The 10,921-nt window shown below is 45.0% G+C and overlaps 1 protein-coding gene across 9 annotated transcripts in view; it reads right to left on the reverse strand.

The window, feature by feature from the left end:
- LOC119573068 (protein singed-like) overlaps positions 1 to 10,921 on the reverse strand; it is a 114,729-nt gene that overhangs the window by 33,288 nt on the left and 70,520 nt on the right. For 6 of the 9 annotated variants that reach the window (XM_037920080.1, XM_037920072.1, XM_037920077.1 and 3 more), the window contains exons 2-6: positions 3,106 to 3,253; positions 2,856 to 2,956; positions 2,363 to 2,569; positions 1,992 to 2,246; positions 1,628 to 1,778 (exon numbers count right to left, since the gene is read on the reverse strand). In XM_037920080.1, the coding sequence (XP_037776008.1) occupies positions 1,628 to 1,778; positions 1,992 to 2,246; positions 2,363 to 2,569; positions 2,856 to 2,956; positions 3,106 to 3,253 (862 nt within the window). Of the gene's footprint in view, positions 1 to 1,627; positions 1,779 to 1,991; positions 2,247 to 2,362; positions 2,570 to 2,855; positions 2,957 to 3,105; positions 3,254 to 3,482; positions 3,503 to 3,795; positions 3,912 to 4,034; positions 4,122 to 10,921 lie in introns of those variants that run through there. The other 3 variants (XM_037920073.1, XM_037920071.1, XM_037920079.1) reach the window with 3 other exon arrangements.

Consider the following 10,921-nt stretch of genomic DNA (forward strand, 5'->3'; position numbering starts at 1 on the left):
CCGACACCAACATTAACAAGTGAAAACCTAATAAACAACATACTAAGAGGGCGAAATAACCAACACAATAAGGAATAAATATTGTGGTATAAACAATATAATAAGGAATAAATAAACGCCACACTAAGAAGAAACAACCAAAATATGAGAAAGAGGAAGCTTAACCCGTAGATTTATCACGGCCCAACTCGCGCTCACGAATAAACAACAAAGAAATTCCCCGTGTGAATACAATGGGCTATGGAAGTTGTTTTTCATCTGAACTATACACGGCATGTGCGAAAGTACCAAAACTGAAGCAAATATGAATGCTCTTTGCGAACGCTGGGAATGGCTTTTTAATGTATTATGCAAGCATGTGTAGCATTGTATCTAAATATATACTGTCAGCACGGGTGCATGGATATGTATATGAGTGTTTAGGTGTGTGTGTGTGTGTGTGTGTGTGTGTGTGTGGTGTGTGTGTGTGGTGTTGTGTGTGTGTGTGTGTGTGTGTGTGTGGGACGGTGAGAGTGTAGGTGAGTGTGTGTTGTGTTATATAAAAAGAAGTGATAAGTAGTGAGATTGTGATAATAAATGAAGAGAATAAGAGAAGAGAGAGAGAAGAGAAAAGAGTAAATAGAAATAAATTGAGAGTAATGAGAATATAGAGAGAGAGAGAGAGAGAGAGAGAGAGAGAGAGAGAGAGAGAGAGAGAGAGAGAGAGAGAGAGAGAGAGAGAGAGAGAGAGAGAGAGAGAGAGAGAGGAGAGAAACAACTGTTTCACTGAATCACAACAGCTGAATGAGCAAGAGTTAGGCGATAAATGAAGCGGACTATTGCATCATCATCCTCCCTTCAGACGAGACCGAGGGTGGAGTCTACGCACCTTCGGGAAGCACCAGAGTAACGGTCCAGTAGTGATGTTTAAAGTATGGATGCGCAGCTTTTTCGTCGGGTACCATCGCTTTGAAACTCCAAATCCAGCGACAGAGTTTGCCGATGACACTGCAAGAACTGTCGCAGCAGCGGATGCGAGAGCGCCCATTGTGAGGGGTCAGCAGCATCAGCAGAAAAGCCTCAAACCCGGATATAGCTAGTGACCTGCGCCGGAAGTGAGGCGGTGCGGAAGGTCACCTCCCATGGCAGCTTCATCGTGCCACAATGAGACTATTTTTGCTCGCGTGTAATTGGGAAACTGATAGGTCGACGCTCTACACGTCAGGTGCAAGTAGCGGTTTGCGCCGTTGACAATCCAACACGCGGTGACGCTTGGGGTCAGCGATATAAATTTCAATGGTTACAAAAACTTTGATTAGAGAGAACATTTGAGAGGTCAAGCATCTCCACAGGAATTATTCTACTTGCACTGATAAACAAAAACTGAACTACAAGTGCAAGCGCATGCGGTTCACAATTTCTCAAGAAATCATTGTCATTAACAATAGATACAAATATGCACTCCTCCCACGAACACAATGCCACATACACCCACGCCATATTTCCCTCCCGTCGACAATCCCCACTACACCCACCCAGCGCCAACAAATGACACAAAGTCGTCCCTTCGTGATCCTGTACCACTCTGACCCCGTGGCCGCACTTGGGCCCCGCAAACAACAGCAACACCGAGCATCTTGACACTCACCTTGCTTGACGGAGACGTATCGGGTGTTGAGGACGGCGCCGAAGGAAGCCTGAGGTAGAGAGTCCTCCAAGGCGAACAGTTCGTCCTTGGTGACTGTGTTGGAGCGGGACTTCAGCACCGCCCGGGAACCGATGGGGCTCAGGTACTGACCCTGGGGAAGAACCAAGAGCATTTTCTTCAGGAACAGGATGGATGTGAACAATCAGCATTTGCTATAGGTTTCAACCACATCTACGTGCAACGCTTTCCTTACATGCAACCATATATAAAAAATAAAAATACATCAATAAATTACACTTTACAATCAATTTTTTTTTTTTACATTTCAACAGAAAACAAAACTAAAAGGCACTGCTTAACAAACCTGATGGTCCCTGAGGGCGAGTGAGCCGTGGTGGTACTCGAGGCAGAAGAGAGAATCGCGCGTGCACTGGGAGATGAGCTTCCCGTCCAGGCTGAGGTACATGTTGTTGCTGGTGTGAATGGCGTATTTGTTGTCTCTGAACTCGAGGGTGAACAGCGTGTCCTCGCCCCAAGGCACGTTAGCGTCCACCTCGATCTCGGTGCCCTCCTCGTTCAGGTGGGCGTACCTCTTGCGGCCCAGGGAGCGGAGGTTGACCTAGAGGACATCGGCACTGGTTATCAATACGTTCTAGGACGCATCACCCCAATACATGACCACAGCCGAACGGAAATGTGTGGCAGAGAAAGAAATTAAAGCGCGTCTCGGCTTACCTGAGGCCGGGCAGCGAGGTGGATGGTCCAGAGCTCGGCGTCGGTGGGCACCTTGGCCGTGCAGATGAGCTTGTCCCCGGCGGCGCCCAGGAAGTAGCCTCGGGTCACGTTGCGGAGTGCCCAGCGGCCGTGCTCGTCGTCGGTCACGGACACCTCGAACATGCACGAGACGTCGCGGTCCTCGCTCTCGCAGGTCACGTTGCCGTACTGTATGGGAAGCAAAGATAACGTGCTACTGGCTTGCGCGAGAAAATGCATTTCACGTATGCTGTGATGTGCTCGGTTATTGTGGCGCATACCGGAGAAATCGCTCACCGTTTTTACTAAGACATTGCAAGTGATGCCGCATTTCATCTCTAAATAATCAAAGAATTAAAGTTTCACGAATGGAATCACGTACTAAAGATTATATGAATAAGAATTCAACATGATTACATACTACCCACACAATTTTGAGAAACCCATTAAAAAGGAGGAAAAGATGAAAACCTACCTGGTCGACAGACAGGTATTTGTCCAGATGAGATTTGAAGGCGATGAGATCTTTCTCGGCGGGTTCCAAAGTCCACATCTGTTTCTTTTTAAGCGAGACGCCTGTGGGTGGCAGAAAAAATATATACAAGATGAGCTTCTAACAACGTAAACACAGAATACATTTCCTGCTTTGGCAACATCTTTTAATGTGAATAAAATAACTGTCCAGGGTTTCAATGCCCTCGCCATACGAAAATATCCTTTCTCACCGTTGGCGTTGATCTTGAAGCCGAAGGTCTCCGCGGTGAGGTACTTGGCCTTGGCGTTGATGAGGCCGATGGTCCAGCACCCGGAGCTCCCTGGTCCGTTCATCTCGCCGCACCCGTTTAAGGCGTTGACGCCGTTCAGACGAGACATCTGTCAACGGAGAAGGAGAACGGTTAGGCAATCACCGAAAGCAGCGGGCGTCTTGGCTCCGTCTGGCAAGCAGCACCACACGACAGCTCAATCAAGTGGCCTGGAACGCCATGCGCGTTGAGGCTTCACTAACCCATTCGTCTGGCGCCATGCAAGTCATGACGCTATCGTGCATTGTATTTCAATACCGGAACCGAATTACATGCCCCAGCTGTAAACCACTCTTAACTGAAATAACACATTTCCTCCCGTGTTGGTGTGAGATGGTCTATGCAGCTTCCACATCTTGGGGTTCTGGCTGATTCGTTGCCATAACAATTTTTTTTTTCATAAATGGCAATGTCACCAACACACTGTTATTAAAGAATTATATTATAACTTTTTTCGTTTATCTATCAGTACCAACAACTTTGTATGCCAACACAGCTACTGTCACATTTTATAAGTCTCCACTGTGCACTAAAAACTAAAGCAGTAATCATAAGCAGCATTTCTCGGTTGATTAATAATAATAAAATATTGACTGCACTTTTCTGACGTACACTAGCGTCCTGCATCGCCTGCTCATTTCGCCACATGATTCACTGCAATCACCCCCGAGCGACCTGTCACATCGAAAAACACATCCTTCACGTGACTCAGTTTCTGCCGCAAGCACCATCTGCACAAACACCATATATTCGCCGTCTCGAGGCACCTCATCACATCATCTGCCCGTGTTGTGATTTCAAACACAAGGAGCCATCTTGAAAGTCGTTCGCTGAGATCTGTCGGGTCGTACCGCGGTGGGGGACTCCATGCTCGCCGTTGGCCCTAAGTCCTCAGACTGACTCCAGTGCACGCGTTACATGTAGGCCAACCGTCCAACCACCTTTCTACCCCCCTCACCCCCAGCCCCTCCTAGATCACCACGTCCTGACCAGCTAACTACCACAAAAAACCCGCAACTGTTCCGCAAGACAAATTGTTACCACGTATTCCTCAAGCCGAACATTTCGAGCAAGATACGACGAAAAGGTGAAACAAATGTTGCCGTGAGACGATTCTGACTCAGAATGAACGCAAATACAAAGACATTATCATTTGCATTACTATAAAGCGCACTTTCATAAATAACAACGGAACGACCGGGGCATTATATTGATAATTACATCACCGCGTGTGATGTGAATCAATCCGGAGTGATGGTGTGCCATCACTCCCTGATAATCCTGTATCATAACCTAATCAATCTGATCTCTAGCCAAGCAAGTCATAACACAACGGTCCCGTCGCTGCACGTGTGCCTCAGAAAGAAAACACGGCATCCGACAGCCTTATTCAGCATGAAGCAATGTCAGAACCGCAGGTGACCAATGGCAAGGGGGTGGCGGCGACCGCTGCTATTCACGCGTTTCAGCGCTTGCATAATCCTGCAGTCACTTCCCATTAAATTCTTGGGAGCTTCAAGAGGAGATATGCTTTGGTAACAGAATATATCAGTAATGAATATCAAAGTAAGATCGAACACTTCAACCGCAAACGTCGTGAATGCAGCGCCCGTGACTCTCCGGTAAATGCGTTTTGCTGCCCTCGGAATGCTCGTAATACTACATACAAAATAACTAAGTATGACTTGCACTCTCGGGGCGAGTCACTGTACTTCCCTTTGAGCGAGTGCGCCGTCTCGCTCGCAACCCACCACCCTATTTCATCCCCGCTCTGCTGACTGAAACAAATCAGGGTGTGCCCAAGGTCTGTGCTCTCTCCTTCAATATCCACGTGCACCGACCTATTCTGCCGCGAAATGGCAACCCGAAACTCTTTGTCTGTCGGACAACTTCTAAAAAACATTTTTATTCTTACCTTCGCAACCGGGGAGACGGGAAATTTCCACTCCCGCGGGTTGCAAAGGGAAGCCCGAAGACAAAGCAAGACGGCGGCCGCCCACCCTTACGCCCCTAATACCCCGAAGGGCAAACACCGCAAACTTTAAACGGTATAATTCGTAATCAACACCGCAAAGTAAATGAAATTCTAAAAAAATACATTCTTTTAGAATACGAATGGGAGATGTCCTTGTCTATTACTTCTATCAGACCCCCTTGTTATAGAGATTAACACCATCGGTGCATCTTCACTAGCTTTTGTTCTAACAGGAAATCCTAATCGTTTATGTGGGAGATCGAACTTTGTGTTTGTTTGTTTTTGTGTATGTATATGTATATGTAGAGGCCTATGTAAATGTAACACATAAACGTAAATGTAAATGTAAATGTATATGCATATCGATATGGTATGTATATGCGAGCGCGCGCGCGTGCGTGTGTGTGGGGGGGAGAGGGAGAGGGAGGGAGGAGGGAGGGAGGAGAGAGAGAGAGAGAGAGAGAGAGAGAGAGAGAGAGAGAGAGAGAGAGAGAGAGAGAGAGAGAGAGAGAGAGAGAGAGAGAGAGAGAGAGAGAGAGAGAGAGAGAGAGAGAGAGAGAGAGAGAGAGAGAGAGAGAATGTCAAGCAGAAAATACTGCAAGTTTGACATCGGAAAATGCGAAAAGTTCCAAGAAGGAACTGCTAAATGAGAAGCAAAGAGGACAAAAAATGACAAAACTGAAAGAAGCACAGATGGGAGACTCTCGAAAAAAAAATATATAATAAAAAGCCAACGATTGTCCCTATCGTAACCTACGAAGAAGGCGAAACTAAATAAGCAAACAAACAAACCCTATTTTTCAACAGCTGAACTAGGAAAAAAAGAGAAAAAAAGAAATCTTATTTTCCAGGTAACTTCAGCCACGGAAAGCACCGGCCGGGATTTTTGTGTCACGGCGAGAGCAGATGGCGCGGAAAGCATATGGACGTTGGGGAAGAGTCCCGCCATCTCGCCACCGACGCCCCAGTTTCCTCCCCCCAACTTCCCCCTTGCTCCTCCCCTTCCCCCAGGATACCGACTCCCAAGGACACAGCTGTTAGCCATCCTCTCTTCCTCCGAACGCCCCGCCCCCTCCCTCCTCCTGGCCTGCCCCCCCCAGCCCCACCCTCTTCCCTCGCGACTCTCCCTCGTCCTCCCCACTTCCCTTCTCCTTCCCATGTGCACCCTTTTCCGGTTGCACTTTTCTTACCCTCTCTTCGCTCTCTCTTTCTTTCTTTCTTTCTTTCTTTCTTTCTTTCTCTCTCTCTCTCTTCGCTCTCTCTCTCCTCTCTCTCTCTCTCTCTCTCTCTCTCTCTCTCTCTCTCTCTCTCTCTCTCTCTTCGCTCTCTCTCTCTCTTCGCTCTCTCTCTCTCTTCGCTCTCTCTCTCTCTTCGCTCTCTCTCTCTCTCTCTCTCTCTCTCTCTCTCTCTTCCTCTCTCTCTCTCGCACTTTAACATACATACATACATTCATTTATTAATTCATTCATTCTCTCTCTCTCTCTCTCTCTATTTCACACACATACACAAACACACACACACACACACACACACACACACACACACACACACACACTCACACGCGTGAAGTGAGAAAGCAGACAATTATGATTTCCAACTGCCATTCTCTGCCCTCTTCCATAACAATCTCTCCTCCATTTAGTGCACACACCGGCCCCATAGCCACTTTCTTTCGGCTGTAGTACGAACCGTTTTACTAAACCGCACAGTATCAACCGCGCAATAGTACTCGTAACCGGCTAGCGCGAAGTACACACGCTTCTTCGACGCGGAATGGAACCTGATTGCCGAATGCACGAAATGCTAAACCTGGGGGATGGGCGGTGAGCCGACAAGAGGTAGGGCGAAGGGGAGTGGAAGTGGGAGGGAGGGAAGGGGAGAAGAAAGAGGGAGGGGAAGGAAAGGAGGGAGTGGGAGGGGAGGAGAAAGGGGCGGAGAGGGAAAGGTGGTGGGTGGGAGAGAGGTGCAGGAGGGGAAGAGGAGAGGAGGAGGAGGAGAGGAAGAGGGAAGGTGTGGAAGGGGAAAGGAGGAAGAGAGGAAGAGGGAAGGAGGTGTGGACGGGGAAAAGAGGAGGAGAGGATAAGTGGGAGCCCCGCGTTTTCTTTCAAGGTTTCTCCCAAGAAAGAGATTTTCACGCCCGAGGGGTAGGAGGGGGGGGGCGGGAGGGGAGGCGGTGGCGGGAGGAGCTTTAAAACCACGCAAATGAAGTCTTTTGTAACGCTTAACCAAAGCACATTTTTGGGGGGTAAACTACAATCACGACTCTAAATTACAATCTAAATATTTTTTTCTCTGTTTATATTCTTCTTTGCAAAGTATTTTCTTTGATAATGGCACAAACTGATGCCAGGAAAATAATGAACAAGCCATTCTCGTCTTTATATAAACATACATACACTCTTTATGGGAAAGTTAACACCAACACATGATGTTGAAAATAACTTCCTTAAAACAGATGGAGCACGTATACCGACCTCCCCCCTCCCCCTCCCCCTCCCCTTTTTCTATCACCGAAAACGAATTTCCTGAAACTCTTCTAAAAACAAAGTTAATTAAGATGGTGAGGGAAAAAGTCAGCGTGGATTAGCAACACGATCAACACTGCACGCAAACAGTAAAACGGAAATCAGCTGTGCACTTAGAATCAACTGTACACCCGCATCATTGCAATTAGTTTGCAACATATATTAAAGGAATTAAACGTGAAAAAAGAAAGAGACATTAAAATAACAATTAAAATTTAAATACAATTCTTAGTTTATTCTGGTTTAATTACGATATTCACAAAAACGATTATATGTAGATCTGTACATGTTGATGATGCATATATATATATATATATATATATATATATATATATATATATATACATATATATATATACATATATATATTAAATATATATATTACATAATATATATATATATATATATAATATATATATATATAATATATATATATATAATAGAGAGAGAGAGAGAGAGAGAGGAGAAGAGAGGAGAGAGAGAGAGAGAGAGAGAGAGAGAGAATGTGATTGAGTAAGAGAAAGAGATATGTAAGAATATAAACTACACATATCGAGAAACGGGCTTTCATTGCAAGTCAAAACGGCCCGGAGTCCACACACAGAATAAATCTAGAAAAAAAAACAATAGCGGGCGCAACAACACGATAACAAACACCGAGATAGGGGCTTCCATTGTAAATAAAAGAGGCTTTCTCCTAGGGCATGGAAACTGTCAACGTATAACATCCTGTCCTGGTGTTTATCCCTTCTGTCAGATTGGCAATGGTATCGACACGAAACAAAAATATATAAATAAAAAATAAAATGTAAATCTATGCACACTGTCCATTACTAAATACCACAATAAATAAAACAAAATGTCAATAACAATAACAACATGAACAGGTACGCAATCAGCTAGGAAAATATGAACAATCAATATGGTGAGAAAAAAGTTAAATCTCGGCGGTGGTTCATGCTTAAGGCACATAATTATAATAATAATAATAATAATAATAATAATAAAAATAATAATAATAATAAATAATAATAATAATAAAAAATAGCAACAACAATAACATCAACAGTAATAACAACAACAATTTTTAAATATCCATCGATAAACATAATGGGAACGAGTATAGGCTTGGCGAGTTCTTTGCCTAAGCACCTGCTGTCGGGAAGGCAAGAGCACGTGTATTGCCAGCATCACGCCCACACCGCCGCCTCTTATGTCTATCAATTCCCTTAATTATGCCATTTGCACAATTTACTTATAAACCTTCTGATTAGAATCAATTCGATGCTAGACAATAAACTGAAAAATTGACGATCGCTCCTAAACAATACCAATCATCCAATAGCCTAAATTTGCTTGCACTCTCTTCGTCGATCCTAATATATCAGAGGTAATACGACTCTTACTGGCAGATTATACAACGAGGTATGCAAGAAAGCCGATGTTATTTTTATCTCGCAACACTCCACAGTTTATGCACGGCCAATTTACACCGAACTCCTTGACAACATGACAGACGAGCAGAGATAACTGACCTAATCTCATTGAAATCGTGACCAGATTCGTAATTCACCAAAGGAGAACCGCGCCACAATAAAAAGAAAAATAATTCTGGCAGATCTCTGACATTATAAGTCTGTTGTCTGCCTGTTAATCAATAAAGAAAAGCTGGCGGTTACCACGTTCAGCACGGCGACCACAAACAGTCAGGCAGATTAAGATTGGCAGCTATATATCATCAAAAAAGAAAAAAAAAGTACATAGATCAAATTTGATGTAGATACATGAAATGAAGATGAGAGGGGTGTGCGCGGGTTTATAGAATGTATACATACATTCATATATTGTACATGTCAAGTGTAATATACAATACAAACTTGTTTTTTAATGTATGTATATATCAAGTGAGAGAGAGAGAGAGAGAGAGAGAGGAGAGAAGAGAGAAGAGAGAGGAGAGAGAGAGAAGAGAGAGAGAGAGAGAGAGAAGAGAGAGAGAGAGAGAAGAGAGGAGAGAAGAGAGAGAAGAGAGAGAAGAGAGGAGAGAGAGAGGAGAGAGAGAAGAGAGAGAGAAGGAGAGAGGAGAGAAGAGGGAGGGAGAGAGGAGAGAAGAGGGAGGGAGAGAGGAGAGAAGAGGGAGGGAGAGAGGGAGAGGAGAGAAAGAGAGTGAGAGAGAAAGAAAGAGCGAGTGAGTGTGAGAGAGAAAGAGAGTGACAGTGAGTGAGTGAGTGAAGAGAGAGAGAGAGAGAGAGAGAGAGAGAGAGAGAGAGAGAGAGAGAGAGAGAGAGAGAGAGAGAGAGAGAGAGAGAGAGAGAGAGAGAGAGAAAAGAGAAAGAAAGACAGAGTGAAAGACAAAGAAACAGAGAGACAGACAGAAGGCGAAGTATCCCCCAGAGCCTAACAGCCAACAACTCCTATTAATGGAAGTCGTTGGGCTGCTCCTCCAAGAGGGCGTCGTCAATCACCCGACGCAGGCAATCACGTGGCACTCCGCTTGATAAGACTTGATTCCCCGCACCCATTACCGCTCCGCTGCCTCTGAGACAATTCATTTCTTGCAGCATATTTTATCTACGTTCCTTTTTTCACATTCAGGTTTTATTTATCTCATCTGGAAATAAACTAAGAATAACTCCACTGAATGGTGTTCCAAGATTTGCTTGTATTACCTTCGGGGAACTCTGGCGCTTCCCCCTCGAGAGAAAACAAAGAAAGCACGAGAGATGATTGACAGTAATTCAATACGTGTGCCAATGTCACGGAGCCCACGTTACTGGCGAGGACATAACGGGTATTAGTTTTTAGCTGTCTGTCGTGTGGATCTGTGTGTGTGTGGGTCTGTGTGTGTGGGGGGGGGGGGTCTGTGTGTGTGGTGAGGGGTCTGTGTGTGTGTGGGTCTGTGTGTGTGTGTGGGTCTGAGTGTGTGTGGGTCTGTGTGTGTGTGGGTCTGTGTGGGTGTGTGTGTGTGGGTGTGTGTGTGTGTGTGGGTGTGGGTTTGGGGGGGGGCCTGTGTGTGTGTGGGTCTGTCTGTGTGGATCTTTGTGTCTGTTTGTCTTTAATGATGTCATCTTTAATATTGTTTATTCTAAAATGCATATACTGCTGTTCTGAGATAAAAAGTGGATATATAGGTGTGCTGAGCTTCATTTTAACACATGGAAATAATATTCTCTGTCATTCGGCCAGCCTCTTTACTATAGACATCTAGAAGATTAAGAGTTTTTCGAGACTTATAATGTTT

Source organism: Penaeus monodon, chromosome 5 (genome assembly GCF_015228065.2).
Source record: "Penaeus monodon isolate SGIC_2016 chromosome 5, NSTDA_Pmon_1, whole genome shotgun sequence".
NCBI lineage: Eukaryota > Metazoa > Arthropoda > Malacostraca > Decapoda > Penaeidae > Penaeus > Penaeus monodon.